The sequence below is a fragment of the Aquarana catesbeiana genome, linkage group LG08 (assembly GCF_042186555.1).
Source record: "Aquarana catesbeiana isolate 2022-GZ linkage group LG08, ASM4218655v1, whole genome shotgun sequence".
Lineage (NCBI taxonomy): Eukaryota > Metazoa > Chordata > Amphibia > Anura > Ranidae > Aquarana > Aquarana catesbeiana.
Window position 1 is genome coordinate 22,673,893 of NC_133331.1, and position 20,543 is coordinate 22,694,435.

At 43.6% G+C, this 20,543-nt stretch overlaps 1 protein-coding gene across 1 annotated transcript in view; it reads left to right on the plus strand.

Moving 5' to 3' along the window:
* Window positions 1-15,404, plus strand: part of LOC141105636 (alpha-2-macroglobulin-like) — a 177,842-nt gene extending 162,438 nt beyond the window's left edge. The window contains exons 33-36 of the mRNA XM_073595601.1: window positions 1,880-1,942; window positions 6,157-6,259; window positions 8,877-8,931; window positions 15,315-15,404. Coding sequence (XP_073451702.1) covers window positions 1,880-1,942; window positions 6,157-6,259; window positions 8,877-8,926 — 216 coding nt within the window. The 3' untranslated portion in view covers window positions 8,927-8,931; window positions 15,315-15,404. The remainder of the gene's footprint in view (window positions 1-1,879; window positions 1,943-6,156; window positions 6,260-8,876; window positions 8,932-15,314) is intronic.
* Window positions 15,405-20,543: the final 5,139 nt, after the last annotated feature.

Consider the following 20,543-nt stretch of genomic DNA (forward strand, 5'->3'; position numbering starts at 1 on the left):
TAGCGCATTACCCAAAAAATGTACATGCAATACCCAATAGAATGCATACTCACAAAAGTGCAGTGTTAAACATGTAAGCCGGAAGATGCCCCGTGGTGCAAGGTTCAAATGCTCCAACAACCTCTTGTATACTAGAAAACTGATGGGTTTTGGGGGCGCACCCCCCTTCCTCAGAATTGAAATACATCAGCTTGCTAGTATACGGGAGGTTGCTGGAGCATTTGAACCTTGCTCCACATGGCATCTTCCAGCATACATGTTTAACACTGCACTTCTGAGCGTATGCATTCTGGTTGGTTATATTGTCTTTTGAATAAAACGTTTTTTAGGTAATGCACTAGGTGTTTGTGTCTTCGCCATTTTGTTGTCTTTGTAACTTGAGTGTCCTGCGCAGAGCCCTGACCGCAACACTACTAAACACCTTTGGGATAAATTGGAATGCAGATCATGAGCCAGGTCTTTTCATCCAACATCAGTATTTGACTGAATAAGCACAAATCCCCCTAGACACACTCCAAAACCTCCTGGAAAGCCTCCTTTGAAGATTGGTGGCCATTATAGCCACAAAGATTGAAGGAGTGGGGAACCCCAAGTTAATGGCTATGGTTTTAAAATAGATAAACCTAAGCCAATATAGTCAGGTGCCCCACAACATTTGGCATAATTGTCTGGATTTTTTTTATCGACTGATAGGGATGCTTACCACAACAAGCCAATCAGGCAGGCTCTTAAACAATGAAGAGTGCAAATGAAAATTGAGGTAGTTATGGGCTAATATGGTGTAAAATGTGAAACTTAGAAAAACATATAATAGTGATAACTTTTTACTGCAGCTATCACTAATGTTCTCCCACAGAAATCAGTAAAAAACAATATAGGTGTGACAGGGCTGTAAAAGTGAAATAAACAATTATGGTGATAAACACTGATATTGCAATAATATGAAAAAGGTCCAAAAACATAAAATGAATTAATCCACATTGTGCAAAAACAAAAAAAAACAAACAAAAAAAAACAAGCTTGTGTGACATCTTCAGACAACCTCCATGAATGGAGTGCTCCCACCACCTCATGCAATGCTCGCTCACCTCCTTTAAACGACCCTGCAAGGGGTCAAACACGCCTTGCACCCTGTGTAAACATTACCTCCCAGGGATCGTCAGAGAATCTTGGTGGCTCAAAGGATGAAAGTAATCAAAAGCAGGTAGGTACTCCTTCCACTGTGCTGCTTCAAACTTTAAATCCACAATGACTACCGGTAAGTTCAGCAACACATGAAAATAAAAAAAAAAAAAAAAAAAAATGAGAGAAAGTGCCTCCTATAGTGCAGTATCCAAGGGGTTAAAAATGAAACCACTCCACCCCAGCTAGCATTGAACTTACATTTAATGAAATTTTAAAAGCATTAAAAATGACATGACAGTCTTGCTCACTAGTAGTAGTCCACCGCCAGGCTCCACCTCTACTAGTTTCACCACCTTCCACGTGGCTTCATCTGGAGGAATGAGCCCTGCGGCTAACCATTCATGGAGGTTGTCTGAAGATATCACACAAGCTTGTTTTTATTTTATTTTATTTTATTTTATTTATTTTTTTTTGCACAACGTGGATTCGTTCATTTTATGTTTTTGGACTTTTTTCATATTATTGCAATATCAGTGTTTATCACCATAATTGTTTATTTCACTTTTACAGTGCTGTCACACCTATATTGTTTTTTTTCTTAAACAATAAAGTTGTAGGTAGATGTTGTGCACCATAGTTGTATGTAGAGTGAACTTTAGGGGTTTCATCTGATATCCTCAGTACCAGACTTGTACCTTGTGTCTATCTATGTCTCACCTGGTTTTCTTATATTTGTTTTATTTTTAATTTGCAGCTGCAATCCCTCTTTCCCAGAGTTGAACAGATGAAAAACCATCTCATTGTGTATTTAAATTATGTAAGTCCTGCCCTGAAGTGAAATCTGAATGTAACTCTCACCCACAGAGGAGCTGCCGAGAATATTCCCAGGTCTCCCTTGCTAGTACAGAGGCTGCCAGGCTCGCACAGTCCCGCACACACTAAAGTATATTCATTAAAGAGCATTGTCGATGTAGACCATCATTTCCACAGGGACAGAAAGGAGCATCATAAGACCAACACCACCAAATCCTAACACAAGGGATGACAAAAAAAGCCACCAGGCGAGTTTCCATAAATATTAGTCCAATTTAGGGACAAAAAATAAGTAACCATTCTCATGCATCAATTCCCATGCATAGACACTAGGCCTCAGGAGGTAGTCCATATATGATGGTTCCATTCCAGCATCATGAGTAGAGAGCAAAATAGAAGAGTCTGGATGGCCGCACTTCCGTGGAAAAAGCACCTTTACTGTGATAAAAGACCCAGGTCACATGAAAAATGGATACACAGGACAACTGCTAGCTATCAATTTAGCTAGCAGTTGTCCTGTGTATCGATTTTTCATGTGACCTGGGTCTTTTATCACAATAAAGGTGCTTTTTCCACGGAAGTGCGGCCATCCAGACTCTTCTATTTTGCTCTCTACTCATCGTGCAGAGCCAGCACCTGTGAGGCTGTGGGAGGACGTTTCCTATTACTTAAAAGTGGTTATCCTGTGAGCGGCTTGTTCATTTTCTTCATTCCAGCATCATGCTTATCCCTAAGCAGGTGGTCAGGCACTAGGGATGATCTGAACAACAACCGGTTCGGTTCGCAGCAGAACATGCGAACAGGAAAAAAATTTGTTCGAACACCGTTAAAGTCTATGGGACATGAACATGAAAAATCAAAAGTGCTCATTTTAAAGACTTATATGCAAGTTATTGTCATAAAAAGTGTTTGGGGACCTGGGTCCTGCCCCAGGGGACATGTATCAATGCAAAAAAAGATTTAAAAACTGCAGTTTTTTCAGGAGCAGTGATTTTAATAATGCTTAAGGTGAAACAATAAAAGTAAAATGTTCCTTTAAATTTCGTACCTGGGGGGTGTCTATAGTATGCCTGTAAAGTGGCACATGTTTCTCGTGCAAAATGACATTTCTAAAGGAAAAAAAGTCATTTAAAAGCACTTGTGGCTATAATGAATTGTCAGTCCCGGCAATACACATAAAAGTCATTTTAAAAAATGGCATGGGATTCCCCCACAGTCAATTACCAAACCTTTCGGGTCTGTTATGAATATTAAAGGGAACCCCGAACCAAAATTTAAAAAACATTGCGTGGGGGTCCCCCCAAATTCCATACCAGGCCCTTCAGGTCTGGTAAGGCTATTAAGGGGAACCCCGCGCCAAAATAAAAAAAATGGCGTGGGAGTCCCCTTCCAAATTCACACCAGACCATTCAGGTCTGGTATGGTTTTTAAGGGGAACCTTGCTCCAAAATTTAAAAAAAAAATGTTGTGGGGACCCCCCAAAAATCCATACCAGACCCTTAGCTGAGCACGCAACCTGGCAGGCTGCAGGAAAAGAGGGGGGAGAGAGAGGGCCCCCCTCCTGAACCCTACCAGGCCACATGCCCTCAACATGGGGAGGTTACGTTACGTAACCCCGCCCCCATCTGACGTCATGGGGAAAGCCTCAGGGAAGTCCCCGTCAAGTCCCCGTGTGTCAGAGGGGGCAGGGTCACCGGGTGGCCCCACCCTCCGTTATTTAAGAACCGTCAGAAGACGAGAAGCGTCACACATCAATGGGAGCCTCACATCATGGATGCGGAGAGGCCCGAGAATGAAGAAGGGAAGAAGACGCCACGGAGGAAGATGCCGGACGAGAACACCAGAGCAAGAAGCAGAGGATCGGAGGAAGAACCAGAGGAAGAAGAAGATGGAGAAGGAAACTGAAGGAAGATAGAAGAAAGAAGATAGCAGAAAGAAGATGGAAAGAAGAAGCATTTAAATAAAGGAATTGTCAAAAGCTGTCTCTTGTCATTTTTAACATTTTTGACACTTTTTTTTGTGAAATGGTAGGGGTACTTTTGTACCCCCTTACCATTTTTCACACAGGGGGGCGGGATCTGGGGGTCCCCTTGTTAAAGGGGGCTTCCAGATTCTGATAAGCCCCCCGCCCACAGACCCCCACAACCACCAGGCAAGGGTTGTGGGGATGAGGCCCTTGTCCCCATCAACATGGGGACAAGGTGCTTTGGGGGGGACCCCAAAGCACCCTCCCAATGTTGAGGGCATGTGGCCTGGAACGGTTCAGGAGGAGGGGGTGCTCTCTCGTCCCCCCCTCTTTTCCTGCGGCCTGCCAGGTTGCGTGCTCGGATAAGGGTCTGGTATGGATTTTTGGGGGGACCCCACGCCCTTTTTTTTTTAAATTTTGGAGCGGAGTTCTACTTAAAATCCATACCAGACCTGAAGGGTCTGGTATGGATTTTGAGGGGGACCCCCACACTTTTTTTTTTTTAAATGTTGGCGCGGGGTTCCCCTTAATACCCATACCAGACCTGAAGGGCCTAGTATGGAATTTAGGGGGACCCCCACGCCATTTTTTTTTTAAATTTTGGTTCAGGGTTCCCCTGTGGGGAAATCCCATGTCATTTTTTTCAATGAACTTTTATGTGTATTGTCAGACCGACAATTCATTAATAGCCGCGAGTAGTTTTAAATTACTTTTTTTTCCTTTGAAATGACATTTTGCTGTCAGACTGTTCTAAACACAGGAAACATGCGCCCCTTTACAGGCATACTATAGACACCCCCCAGGTATGAAATTTAAAGGAATATTACACTTTTATTGTTTCACTTTAAGCATTGTTAAAACCACTGCTCCCGAAAAAACGGCCATTTTTAAAACTTTATTTTGCATTGATCCATGTCCCCTGGGGAAGGACCCAGGTCCCCAAACACTTTTTATGACAATACCATGCATATAAGCCTTTAAAATTAGCACTTTTGATTTCTCCCATAGACTTTTAAAGGGTGTTCCGCGCTTTCGAATTTGCCGCGAACACCCCAAATTGTTTGCTGTTCAGCGAACTTGCGAACAGCCGATGTTCGAGTCGAACATGAGTTCGACTCAAACTCGAAGCTCATCCCTAGTCAAAAGGCAGGCAGAGTTCAGACAGTAGTCGATACAATCTGAGCTTGTCAACAAGGGAATCCTGACAGCAGAGCAGGGCAGACAAACAACGTATGTATTATGTGCTCAAGCTCTCTAACAAGCCTGAGACTGCAGGCTTTGCTGGCTTAAATATGGTTTGGTCTCCACCCAGAGATTGGCCACATCAATCACCTTGCAGGTGAACAAACAGGGAGAATGTATCACAGCCAAAACCAGGATGCTGGGATGAGACCAGCAGCTATCAAGGATCGGGAGGGCTAAACGGTCCTGACATCCAACCTTAACATTGCCAGACTGAACCTCTGTCTTTGGAATTTTCTGCCAAGGAGATGTGTTTTTTTTTTTTCTATTTATTGCTGAAGAACTTTAACAGGAGAGGAGTTAAGTCACAGGATACTACTCCAGGATAATAACAATCAATGGGAGGACAAACTTAACAGAATATCCTTATAGAAGCAGGCACATACTACACTCCCAAATCAGGTCTTACTCATGATGTCCCAGGAGCTGCTCGCCACCCAGCATCCATAGATACATCTTCACTGATGGAGATAATAGATCCTTCTCCAGACCTGGACTTCTAAACAGTGCCCTCCAGCAAAAATACATTAGCAATCTCCTCCAGGCCCTCAGCCCAGATCCTGAGGCCCAGACTTCAATTGTCTCAGTGGCCATCTCCCAGGAGCAGCAGCCCCAGGAGAACTGGACTTCTCTCTGGACAGGGTAGAATACTCTAGCAAGGCCTCCCAAAACTTTATCACCCCTCAAGCCACCTTCTAGATGCCATCCTCAGGGATTGGCTGGAACATATTTATGCTGGCTATTTGACGCTTCCTGTCCTACATTCTAAAAATTTCTTCCAGAAGCAGGTGAAAGAAATCAAGCACCCTAGCTAGGAAACCCTGACCTGACAAACAATCAACCACTGCTCCAATGACTGCAACAAAGCCAAAAGCAAAATTTAGCCTAGCAGCCTAACTAGAGGAGAGCCCTTCTGCATAATCCCCTAATCAATCTTACAAATTGGTGCAGGACAAAACACATTTTCTTTTTTGATGGTTAAACTGATTATTTTTGCTTACCTTTTGCAGATGACCAGTGAAGGTGTCTCCTTTATTGTGACACAAGAAATGAGACCCAGAGTGGAGAACTTCCAGCCAAGAACAGTTCGGGTCTACGACTACTACGAGAAAGGTGACCTTAACAGTCTGTTTTTAAGACTGTATTTTTATCCCAATTCCAGATGATTTATGAGTATTTTAAGCCCATAAATATAAAAAGTTTACAGTTTTTTAAAGTGTATTTCTTTATTGTACATCATGGGACACAGAGCCATAGTTATTAACTTAATGGGTATATAGGCACCTTCAGGTACTGGACACTGGTATACCCAATACAGGAAGTTCACTCCCTATATAACCTCTCCTCCTTCTAGGAGTACCTCAGTTTTTTTCCCCAGTGTCTAAGATGTTATAGCTGGAGGTGTCTAAGCTGGAGGGATCCCTGCTGGATTTAAACAGCCTCCATAGAGCGGATCCATCCAAAGTACCACTGAGGCCAAGGTGGATGGTACCCGGGCCTCACTTAAGAAGGACAAGGTTTTTGCCTCTAATGCCTCTTTGTAGGGCTGGACCCCAGGACCCAGGACTTTTTGGTCATGCTACATTACCTAAAGTTTTTCCTGAGAGGTGCTATACAGGTCCAAGGGAGTGGAACTCCTATAATAGGGACTCGGTCCTTTAAGGTTTGCTAAACGCAGCCCTCCATGATGGGTGAAGTTTGGATCTGTCTGTTACAGCAGTATCCTGCAGCGAAGGAAAAGGTAAGGGAAGAAGCTTAGGAACTGTAAAAAGTCTACCTATGCTCTTTTCTTACATAAGTAAAATGTCATGGCTAAAGTCTCCACTAGAATGCATACCTTAGTACGTAGTTTCTCAGTCAGCTCAGAAGTCCCAGCTAAACAGCACGTGTGTGGTCTCAGCAAGCCAGGGGGGATCCTCATCCAGAACATTTCAGCCCTGGGGGATGGAGGTACAACTGTAGCTTGTATTTCCCCCTCTCCCCCCAATGCCATCTCATGGGGGGGTAAATCACCCCCTTTCTGTCTGTCACCCACGGGGGTGGGGGGTTGCGTTGGTGCGCGCCCCCCCCAAAAAAAATATTGAGCACCAGCCACCACTGAACTTGGTCTATGTGGCAACACCGAACTGGCCAACAACACACAGAGAACCGTGCAGAAATTGCAGAGAGTGATACTCTAATGCCGACAACATCTGGCAGAGGAGGTGGCTGGAAAGCAGTTGTGCAACAAAGCACCTGTAGCAGAAAAGCTTCTGTCTGAAGAACTGCTGAACAGTCCCTATTCTGTCCCTCCTCCACTGGAACCTCTCCCTATGCTAGGTACACTCTCCCTAACCAGCAGGTCCTCGTCTCTGACCTAAGCACACCCAAAAATTCATACCAAATATTTGTGGGCACTAAACCACACTAAAGATGGCCACGGAGGTTATCCAGGCCAGCAGCGTCCAATCGGACAACTGCCCACCCGATGACGCCTATGGAGGCACCTGAGTTCCCCCTGTCCTCTCTCTACATGGTGGCTGCAGAACAGCGCCACCTGTGAAGGGAGGTCAAACTACACCTGCCTACATCCCTGTTGCCTTATGTGAATAAAAGTCAAGATTACAAGTTTATCACTATATCAAGGTGTGCTAGTGAAGATGTTCTCTTTAATGAGACGTCAGGGACCCCTGATGTCTCACCTGCCTTTCACTGAAGATAATGTAGTACAGATGGCACTCCCATTAGCTTCTTCCTTGTGACAACAGAAATTGGAAGTGATATGTGATGCCCCTTTTGGCTAACATGGTAAAAGACTCCACTTAGGATAAAGCTACAAAATTCCCATAGAGAATGTTTAGCAGAGGGGAAAAAACCTGGAAGTTGAACTCTGCATTGCCCTGGGTGTCTCTGAGCAGAAAGTCTCCTCGGCGGAGACTCAGACAATAATAAAAACTTGGCATATAATCCAAGCCTGCCCTAACCTATGACAATGGCTTCTCATTTTAAAAAAGTCAGTATACCTGCTGGACATACACGTCCGCACATGGGTGTGTTGGGTGTGCCTAGGCACACCCTTTTAAAACAGTGCGTTACCAATTTCCCCCTTCTTGCTGGTGCCCCCTGTCTCCCTCCCTGCAGTGCTCCCAGCTTCCCTCCTCTTCTCTCCCGCCGGCTGCTGCGGGGGATGTTTTCGGATGGAGAGCAGGGGAAGGGGCCGGTAAATATTAAAATTACATGCCCCTTCCTTTTCTGAATGAACACAGTGATCTGTACTGATCGCTCCTGTGTTCATTCTTAACTGAAGCATAGTAAACTATTGCATTCCGCACAGAGCACTTCCCATTCCTTCACTGTCCAGTGCAGCTGAGGCTGTGGAGAAAGGGCCTGGGGAATCTGTCCTCAGTCCCTTTCCCTGTCTCAAGTGTTTAGACCCTTGATATTTCACCAAAGCCCCCCCCCATAGGGACTCCAAAAACAAATTGCAAACCAATAATAAACCAATAATAAATTGCAAAAAAAAAAAAAACTACCAAAACCGTCCACTGCTCTGCTGATATACAGGCATGTGTGTGCTCTGGGGTGCACACCCTAATGCAATAGGCTGCACACACCTATGCTGCTGGATAAGTCTTTTCTTGATGTCCCTATTCTGATTTACACACAGATTTGGCACTGTTTATTGGTGAGTTTTTATTTATTTTTTTCTGTTTGTATTGCATTATATCTTATTTGTCTATTTTTTTAACAGATGAAAATGGCTCTGCTGAATTACACCACCCATGCACTCTTTCAGGCTAAACAAAGTAAGGCTCCTTAGCATAATTCTATGTATATGCAATATTTTCTAACATGCAGAATAAAAGAAAAAAAAACAGGATGCCAATTAACGATGCGGGGCGATGCACCCATTTTCATTTGATGTAAAATCATAATGAAAAATATAAAAATATGAAAAATATAATGCATACAGTTGTATCTGTTTCCCACACATATAGAGCCCAAAGTCTTTGACAAGTGACAAGTCCTGACTGTCCACCCTCCAACCCCTTCCTGATGTCCCCTTGCTTCCTTTTTTTTTTTACCCTCTAGAAGTCTATCAGTCAACATTACAGGTTCTTCCTCTCTGCCTCTCTTCCTCTCTTGTCCTTACTGATTCAATAATTGACACTCACATAAAGTGAGCACTATTTGGTGCAGTACTACTCTGAACCCAAGCTAGAAGGATGATGTTCCCCTGTGGCTGGTTCAGGACAGCCGGTGCACGGAGGGAGTGGGTTGAATGATACTTGCCATCATTAGACATGGAATAATCATGACCTCCAGTGGCAGCAAGACATTACTACAGGGGCAGAGTGAGCGAAGGAGTACTTTAGCAGTTTTATTTTTTTTCTTTGGGGGGGGGGGGGGGGGCGGGTTTCTCTTAATGGGCTATTCACTTTTTGTAACTGGAATTCTGTTAAGAATCCTTCTAGAATTAAACACAAATTTTGCTATACAGTAATGTATGATGTGAAGTATTGCAGTATTGGTAATTTTGAATGGCACCTTAACCACTTCAGCCCCAGAAGGATGTGCCCACTTAATGACCAGGCCATTTTTTTGCGATACGGCACTGCGTTGATTTAACTGACAACTGCGAGGTCGTGCAACGCTGTACCCAAACAAAATTGGCGTCCTTTTTTTTTTCCCCACAAATGAAGCTTTCTTTTGGTGGTATTTGGTCATCTCTGTGGTTTTTATTTTTTGCGCTATAAACAAAGACCGACAATTTTGAGAAAACCCAATATTTTGTACTTTTTGCAATAATAAATATCCATTTTTTTTTAAAAAGCTAATTTTTTCCTCGATTTGGGTAATATATATTCTTCTACATAATTTTGGTAATAAAAATCGCATTAAGCGTATATTGATTGATTTGCGCAAAAGCTATAGCGTCTAAAAAATAGGGGAAAGATTTATGGCATATATACTGTATATATATATATATATATATATATATATATATATATATATATATATAATTTATTTTATTTATTATCGGGACTGCAACAATCTGGTGGACAGATTGGACACTTTTGACACATTTTTGGGACCATTGGCATTTATACAGCGATCAGTGCTATAAATATGCACTGAATACTGTGAAAATGTCACGGGAAGGGGTTAACACTAGGGGAGTGATCAAGGGGTTAACTGTTACCTAGGGAGTGATTCCAACTTGGTGGGGATGGGACTGCCTGGGTGAGGAGACCAATCGTTGTTTATACTTGTTGTGAACAACAGATCGCTGTCCTCACACCTGACAGCACAGAGTTCTGTCCGTTTACATTGACAGATGTTCTGTCTCTGTGTGGAGCGATGGGGGGTGCCCGGTGGTCACCGCGACCGCTGGGCACGCGCATTGGCTCTGGCGTTGCATGCGCCCCCTAGTGGTCAAAAGGCGAACCGTTTACAGCTACGTCGGTTCGCCAAGGGGAACCAACCTGTCGCAGTATAACTGCGGCGGCTGGTTGGGAACTGGTTAAAGGGTCTTCGGCCCATCTCTTGTTGTCACAGCAGAGATTGCCACCAGCTGTCCTTTTTTTTTTTGCTTAATCCTAAATCGAGGTCTGCTTGCAGGAAGTCAAGTAGTCAGGATTGAAGTTTTGTCGTTCGCGAAAGAACTAAACTTATTCCAAACCTTGTCGCATGTATTGTTCATTGAAGGCTCCTGTGCTTTGAGCAAAGTTGAAACAACTCTGGAGGAACATCCTAATGATTAAAGCCTCTGTTTTACCATTCTAATGTGAAGGTTCAATCTGTGAGGATTCTGATGGGAGTGATGCCTCGAGCCAGAGGAAAGTGTATCGAAGGAATATTTACCGGAGGCTGGACACTAAGAAAAATTGCTCTATGGAATCATGGGTCTCCCTGCAAATATGGCAGGACTGTTATCACCGTTTATTGTTGATATTGCAAGTCTCAAGAGAATTTTTGAGGTAGGAGGCCGGAGGAGGCCTAATTTAGATTGCATGCCCAAGGACTTGACAGGGCATCTATTGCTTCTGCCCAAGGATGAGGTAGATGTGAAAAAAAAAAAAAAACACTGCAGCTTGGTATTGCTTGCTGTAGCAAAAGGATGCAGTTCAGGAAAGGTCCACTGGCCCACAATCCAACTGAATAACTTTGGTTGTAGGGACCATTTGTTGGGATAGGTGATCGGCGTCTGTGTCTGTGGGCTGGAAGATAGACTACTCTTAGGTCCTTCAGAGTCCCCTCTGCCCAAATGAAGATGGGTTCTATTGTCTATCCGAATCAGAACTAAATTGTCCTTGATCTGAGAGAGCAAATACTGTCGATTCGAGAAAAGCCGCCTGGATTTCCAGGATATTTGCGATGTCTGCCGCATTGAACGCCCATCTCTCTTGAACCAACACCTGGTTGCAGTGTGCCTCCTAGCCTATTGCATTGGCGTCTTTGGTAACTGGTCCAGAAGACATGCCTTAATGGACGTGGCTCTATAGGCATCTCCCTCTTTGTCCACTAGTGCAGACCCCTGTGCATCAAACTTGTTTGATATATGAACTGGGATAGACAGTTTGCTCCATTGCTTCAGGATTTCTAACTAAAAGATGCCTGAGGTATCCATGTGTCCATGGGACCATCTGGATACAAAAAGACAAAAATCCCTATTAAGTTGAGTTAGCTCGAAGCTGTTATGTAGGACCATGTCCTCACTCTTCTTACTTTCTGAATGATCGCCCACACTTTCTGAGATGGCAGGGACACATCCCTTTTGCGGTGTTGAATAAGCGCCTAAACTGGAGAAAAGATGACTCGTTTGATGATTTACCATCCAACCGTATCTTGATAGTGTAGGCCACAGCATCCACTTGTGTTCCACTAGCTGGGCTAGATCTTTTGATAAAAGAAGGATATCATTTGGTTAGTGATAAGAACTGAGATCCAGTTCTCATAAAGAAGCTTGGATAGTGATCCGGGCCCTCGTGAGGGCTCTGAGGGAAGTGCAGGGTCCGAAGGGGAGACTCTGGAATTGTAGATGGGCCTAGTTGACCGAAAATCTCAGATATTTCTGTAACAGTTGTAGTTTGGGTACGTGCAAGTAAGCATCTCTGAATCCCCGGGTACATCTTATTTTGGAGTTCTGGGGAATCAAGTCTGACTTTCCTCCTGTGACCGGGAAATGGCTTTCTGTAACCTTTCTGCAAAGAGTGATTTACCATCAAAAAAGAAGGGTATTTATACAAATTTTTGTTTTGACAGTGTAGTCCACTACACTACACTGACCACTATATTACACTATATTACACTACACTGACCACTATACTAGACTACACTGACCACCATACAACACTGACTACCATATAACACTACACTGACCACCACTGACCACCATACTACACTACACTGACCACCATACTACACTATACTGTCCTGCCTACAGTCTCTCCCCCCCCCTCGGGGCCAGTACCACGACTCTCAGGAGGGAGTCTCACTCACCATCTTGTCCTGGCCTGCATCGGTCCAGAGATAGTAGAAGGAGGAGAAGACAGCGGCAGCTCAAATTTTTGCTTCTCTCCCCCGCGCTCTAGCTGCCATGTTCAGTGTCCGGCCAGCGCACTGTGATTGGGCGTATGGGGGTCATGTGCGGAGGCAGGACTTCAGGAGCGATCGCGGACAGGCCAGTCCTATGCCTCACATGACCCCCATACGCCCAATCACAGGACACTGAACATGGCAGCCGGAGCGCGGGGGACACAGGAACTTAAAATAAGGAGGAGGCAGCCAGTAGTGACACATACTGGCGCCCCTTAAATGTCGCTCTTGATGTCCGCATGCTCAGAGCGGGCAGGAAGACGCTGAGAGACTCAGAAAAGCCGGCGAGGTGGGCACCACCCACCACAGTAACCAGAAATGAAGGTACAATATCAGAAGAAGGGGAAGGTGGTGGGGGAGGAAGAAAGCGAAAGAGGAATGCAAAGAAAGGAAAGCGGGAGAGAATGAATGACAGGAGGGAGAAATGGAAGGATAAGTGAAAAATGGATAGAGCTGCTTTCTCTGCTGCAGACTTGAGCAAATGCCAGTATATAAATGCAGATAGGAGCTCTTAGTTAAGAGATAACTGCTGTCCCAAAAGACCCACAGAAGGGGCTCCCTATCTTATTAGTGCATTTAGCTGCCCAAGAATAGGGACTGCACCTGGGAGAGGCTTGAACCCAGCTGGAAGATGCCGACTGCAGAGGTAAGGGATGTTCGACCACCATTCACTGACCATGAGGTATGAGGAAAAAAGAGAATGCTGGGAGTGCACTAATCCTTTTCTTTTATAATATTCACTGGTCCTGAGGGAGGAGCCAAGGCGGAGCTTGTCACAGCTATGCTGCCATGGAGGCACCAGGAAAAGTTTTTTGCCTTTAGTTTTACTTTAATGCCCCTGGGCAGTGAAATGCATTTTAGTACATTACAATATTCAGAGCTAAGCTACTTCTGTGTTATGCTGTGCAGATCTGGTGTTTGGCTCTGGCAGTCTATTCATAATGAATAGGCTTCCTAGTGGTTGTAACCAGTACATATATAGTGAAATGACCGGCCTCAGGTGATGAACCGAGAGGAAACCAATCCTCCTACATACGTTGTCAGATATCCTTTCTCTGAGGCTGTCAATCACCTTAAGTTCTGGGGGTCAGGGTCATCTCCCAGGATTCTGTGGTGTCGGCAAAGCCTGTGGAAATGAATCGTGCAGATAGGAGACTGAAGACAGCAGGTAGGAACCACAATAAGTGCTCTAGATTGAGGCTACTACACATTTTATAGGGATAAGCTTTGCTCATTTTTCGTTTCAGAGGTTTACAGCCACTTTAACACAATGCACTTTAATGCATGCATCCCAAAAAATGTCTTTATCTTAACACTTGCAGACTGCACAAAGAACTGCTGGAATCTGTTTCCCGGTCTGTGAATGCTTATTGTAATCCTTAAGCAAATGTTTAGTTGGCTCCTTTCATCCTAAAACTGATATACCGTGAGGGAAAAAAGTATGTGATCCCCTGCTGATTTGATCAGTTATAATTTTTATGGTCAGATTATTTTAACAGTGAGAGACAGAATAACAAATATCCAGAAAAACACATTTCAAAAAAGTTATAAATTGATTTTGTATTTTAATGAGTGAAAAATGATTTGACCCCTTCGCAAAACATGACTTAGTACTTGGTGGCAAAACGCTTGTTGGCAATCAGAGGTCAGATGCTTCTTGTAGTTGGTCACCAGGTTTGCACACATCTCAGGAGGGATTTTGTCCCACTCCTCTTTGCAGATCCTCTCCAAGTCCTTAAGGTTTCGAGACTGACGGTTGGTAACTTGAACCTTCAGCTCCCTCCACATATTTTGTTTGGGATTAAGGTCTGGAGACTCTCTAGGTCACTCCAGGACCTTAATGTGCTTCTTCTGTAGCCACTCCTTTGTTGCCTCGGGCATGTTTTGGGTCATTGTCATGCTGAAATACCCATCCATGACCCATTTTCAATGCCCTGGCTGAGGGAAGGAGGTTCTCGCCCAAGATTTGACTGTACATGGCCGCGTCTATCGTCCCTTTGATGCAGTGAAATTGTCCTGTCCCCTTAGCAGAAAAACATCCTGGGTCCTGGGACCCAATTGGCCAGGATTTGGCCAGGGATCCTAATACCCCATTGGCCTAGAAGGAGAAGTGATCGTTGGGACTCGGGAGGAGGTGCAGGGGGGAAGCTACCAAAGCCACGACCTGGATGGGATAAGTGTGGGTTTATGAGCAAGCAAAGAGGCAATCGAGCGGGGTGGGGGTCGGTTGGGGTTATTGAGGGGGGCCAGGTTTGTTTGCCTCCCCCCCCCGCCACTGGTGTGAACGAGGCCTAAACTTTTTGAAGGATAAATAGTGCATTTTATATACAACTCTATAGATTAGACCAAAATGAGGAGGACAGAGGGACTTTGTTCCAAATCGGGGACGATCCCTCAAAATTGGAGATAGTTGGATGCTATGCATCGCGTCCCCTCCCTGCTGAATCAAAAATGAGGGGTTATAGTTGGTTGGAGGTGGGTTCTGGGCCGAGCAATGGCATTATAGGTATTGGCAGTCTTGTCTGACTCTGGGATAACAATGCATCTAGGATTTATAACTGATTGCTTTTTCTCTCGTATTTGCCTGCAGGACAAGAAGTTCTGAAGATTTGGTCAGCTGCTCATTCATCAAAATGCTGTACTGCTTTCCAGGTTCCGCTCGTTACATAACCTGTGTAGAAAATAAACTAATACTGGAGAGTTCAATAAAAATGTTTAAATGTAACAAAAATCAAGGTTGTGAATTGTCTTAATTGCACCTGTCAATATCAAATTAAGGCAATAGTATTTACCTTGTACAGTAATTATATTATAGTCTGGGAAGAAAACGTTTATTTTATTTATTTTTTTTGTAATCTCAGCTGTGGTTAGATGGTTCTCCTTGGCTGTACATGGCTCCCCAATCCTCAACAGGCAAGGAATGCACTCTTCCAGTAGCTTTCAGCCTCTGTGTAGTTCTCTTTCACAGAGGCTCATAAGCAGTGCATTTTCAGATACTCTATATACAATAGGTTGTGGACTACAGAATAAATATACACTGAGTTGGGTTATTTTCACAAAGGAAATGTAGCAGAATACATTTTGGCCTAAATTTATGAAGAAGAAAGATTATTGCAAAATTTTATAATCACAGCCAAGAAAAACATGTGTTTGAAATTTTCTGTCTTTCATTTATTTAGCAAAAAATAAAAAACAGTTGTGATTTAAATATGACCAAAAAGCTCTTTGTGTGAACAAAATGATACAATTTTTATATGGGTACAGTGTTATGTGACTGTGCAATTGTCATTCAAAGTGTGACAGCGTTGAAAGCTGAAAATTGGCCCGGGCAGGAAGGGGGTAAAAGTGTCCGGTATTGAAGTGGTTAAGATGTGCTCCCCCAGTGAATAGGAAGAGTGAATGAAGTGAAAACTCTTGTTCAGTTTCTGGACGATGGAAAGTAAGTAGTAAAAGGAAGGAGGCACAGCCAGTTTGAGAGAGGAGGCAGGGATAGCCAGTGTTGGAGGTCATGTGGGTGGAGGAGTACAATTTGTTGTATGGTCTAGCCCTCGAAGTGGCAGGGCCCTGTGTTGGAGCCCACTGCACAATGGAACCCTTCAATGGACCGAGTCCTCACAAAGTATACAGCATCTTCCATCCATGTCTTTGGGCTGAATAAGTAACGTGGGTCGGGTAATTTTGTGTAAAAACTGGTGGCGGAAAATCGGTGTTCTATGCTATTTCCTTCAAAATGACTGTTGCCAGTGCCGAGACAAGTGTCACCGGTATGTAAGAAGTTATCCTTCCAGTGTGGGGCCTAGTGAAGTATTTTGGCCATGAGGGATTCTATTCTAAGCACATAAGCTGTACCATCATGCTAACACTTGGCTAATGTAATCATATATATGCTGGCATCACTTGGGTCCCTGTGCATACCAGCAAGTGGGCAACCTTTTATTGTCCTGCAATTGTTATTGGGATAACATCTACTTTGAATTTGGTACATATTCCCATTAACATAGCATAACTTAAAGAACTATTTAAAAATCATTGCTTAACTTTTTAGGTTCTTTTTACTTAAAGCGGAGCTCCAGAAAATAAGTCATCAGCTACAAATACTAATGCTAATATTCGGACACTTACCTGTCCACGAATCCAGTGGTGTCTTCACCCAAGCAGATCTTTAAATCAGCTCTCGAGTGCTACCGCCGCCATCTGAGGTAAGGGAAAGGATAGTGAAGCCTTCACAGTTGATTCCCTACTATGTGTGTGTGAAGTGCGTTGCGCTTTGTGAATGAAGTGGAGGAATGTAGTGGAGGAAGGGGGGGTCGAACTTCCAGATCAGTTCACCGCTTTAAAGTCAGCCGAAAGTGGGAGTGGGTACTAGACATGTGCAATTTGTTTTGTTCCAAATTCATTTTAACGCATTTTGACAAATACGTTAATTCAGAAATATCCGAATTATCGAGAACCTGTTTAAACAAATTCTTCAGAATATTTGGAAATTCGAAAATCTGAAAATTCAAAAATCTGAAACAACTAACTATTGAATTATAGGTATTGGAATTTCCTTTCAAATTTGGCTGTTAGAAAATGTGATGAATATGACTTTATCTGAAATAACGAATGCCGTATCTAATCGAATGGAACGTAACATAATAATAATAAATAACAATAATGATAAACATTCATTCCATTCCATTTGTTTAGATACATTTATAATCATTACATTGACTAACAACCAAATTTAAAAGGAAATTCCAATACCTATAATTTAATAGTTATAGGTAGTTCGGATTTTCGATTGTAACGAATGACCCAAAAAACTAAAACTAACACATTTTTTCTCCACCAGAAAGGTGCCAAATGAGCCAGTGGAAAGGGGGGGGGGCAAATAAGCGTGCTTATTTTGGGTGGAGCTCCGCTTTAAACATTACAAAGCAGGGAGACAGAAATTTTAAGAGGGATTCTGTGGAGATGTTTAACATAATTATGTAATACTGTCTGTACAGTTCTTCATTAGCTTTCTGTAGGTCGTACTATTATTGGAACTTACAGTAAATGGTAATGAAACTGTAGCTTTATTCAAACAGATTTTGAGTTTGTGACACCGGGGCCATCTAGCAGGTGTACAATTATGTTTGCATATTTTTCAATTTTTTTCCAGACCTAATGGTGACAGATCAGAGGTAGCCCGATGTAAATATAAAGAACAGGTGGCTGTGTGTCCCCTGCTTTGGTAGCCTCCTGAGATATGTGAATGCTACATGAATAAATAAAAGCTGATCATTGTAAGCACCTTGTTAGTGGTAAACGATTTGTCTCATCCCTGTAAACTGATACAACTGCAAGAGAGCTTAGTCAGTTGTTTTCCAAAAGAACTACTGGCCAGATCACCTGGTGAAAATTAACATAAAGCCTATAGAAAACCAATGCAGCCATCACATATGGTAAGCTGCAAAATAATAAGGCCAGGTTCACACTAGCTCTGCACTGTGCGTTCCGGTTGCAGGAATTACATCGAAACCCGCAGTCAAATCGCAAGATGTGCGGAGCTGCCATTTATTCTGAATGTCACCCCCACACATTCCAGCCCTCAGTGCAAACGTGGGTGCGGGAACCGTAGCGTCAAAAAGACCATGCATATTCCCTACGGCTGCATTTTTAAAAAGGTGCATGCACCTCTTGTGGTTCACACTGCACCTTCAAAAGAATGCGCTGCAGAGCTCGCACTAGTGCAAACCTAGTCTAAATGTTTACTATTGGGTTCAATACCGCTTTAGGCTGCATTCAGCTAGAAAAACGCCCAACAAGCAAAATCCAATTAATTTAAATGGCCCCTGTTCACATCGGAGCATTTTGTAGCCTGAAGCAAAAAGTAACATGCATAAAAATTATTGCAGCGCTGAAAAGTTCAAAATGAAATTGAAGAGTGGGAGGAATTCAATCACCAAATATATTGTGCAGATGTAGAAAGAGTCAATCGTCACCACGTGGTAATGTAGTCTGCTTACCAGAAGGTGTTTAAGGATTAGGCATAGATGATAAATTCTCAATAGCATCCAGCAAATCCAGCCCACTGGAACCCCTCATCAGACCACAACATCCGTGGGATTTCCTTCACATATAAACATCTCCCAATGGTCACTTCAGAATTAAGCATTCAGGCATGTAGTCATCATATATCCAAGAAAAGAAAATGAAGGACCCATAGTGAAGCCCGTAATGATAGATAAAAAAACTTTTATTGTAGTAGCTTACAGTTGAAGCTTAAAACAGCATGCATCAATGATAGGAACAAACGGCTGCAGCAATCAGCGTACGGATGTCAGCCTGTACGCCTGAACATTTTTAACGTGTTTAGCTCCAGCCAAAAAATCTTTTTTAAGCTTTTTGGAAAACATAGGGAAGGGTTATCACCCCTGTGACATTTGTTTTGCTGTCTTTCCTCCTCTTCAGAAGATTTCACCTCACTTTTTGTCCCAATGGATTGGAAAGCATCAGTGGAAAGGAGAAATGTTTTTCCCATATTAACTCTTACAGGAGAGAATTTCCCTTCCTAGGGGTAGATTTATTCTCACTTCTTGTTGTCTCCTTCCGTTTGCAAGTAGGAGTTGTTTGTAAGTTAGTTGTTTGAAAGTAGGGTCCTGCCCTATATACTCAGCAGAAATTTGGGCCTTAGGTGTTGCTGTGGCCACAACACTGTAAGCCCTCACAGGGCTCTGCTGTGAAATATTAGATCAAGAATTGTAATTACATGCCCCTGTTGAACAGGAGCTGAAAAATTAGGCCTTAGGCACTGGTGCTGGTGCCACAACAATGCAACCCCTCACAGACACTCTAGTTGGAATGCAGGAACGAGCCCTGCTGCAAAGTATTGCATCAAAAATTGTAATTATCCGCCCCTGTTAAACAAGGACTGAAAAATTGGGCCTTAGGCACTGGTGCTGGTGCCACAACACTGCAACCCCTCACAGACACTCTAGTTGGAATGCAGGAACGAGCCCTGCTGCAAAGTATTACATCAAAAATCGTAATTACACGCCCCTGTTAAACAGGGGCTGAAAAATTGTGCCTTAGGCACTGGTGGTGGCACCCAGAACCAAAAATGTTCTTACAAGCTATCAGCGTGATGATTGAGGAGGAAGAGGATAATTACTCAGGGATAGTCACTCAGCATCAGCATAGGCAGTCTTTGAAGGGATCTGAGATTTCAAAAAAAATTATTCGGTTACATCAGCATCAGGTGCTTGGTAGCTGGTGGTGATCCAAGACTCATTCATTTTTATGAAGGTCAGTCGATCGACCGAGTCAGTGGACAGACGCACCCTGTGATCGGTTACCACGCCTCCAGCAGCACTGAATGTGCGTTCCGAAAGAACGCTGGATGCAGGACAGGCCAGTAGCTCAATTGCATACTGTGCAAGCTCTGGCCAGTGATCCATCCTCAAGACCCAGTAACCCAGAGGATTTTCGGTGGGAAAGGTGTCCAAGTCTGATCTTGCCCCTAGGTATTCCTGCACATGTAAAACAGACGCTGGCGATGGTTGCTGGAACCGATCATACCTTGGGGCTGCGGACCAAAAAATTGTCTGAACGCATCGGTCAGACGGCCACCTTCTCCACCGCTCCTTCTTTGACTGACCGAAGCCTCAGCAACACGTTGTCCAGAAACAGGAGTTTGTAACCTCCCAGTCTCTGGGAACGCGTTGCACAGACCTTTCTGCAAGGCCTCCCGAAGATGTTTTATCCTCTGCTCCCTCTGCGATGACAAGATAAGGTCCGCAACCTTACCCTTGTAACGTGGATCAAGGAGGGTTGCCAGCCAGTATTGGTCCTT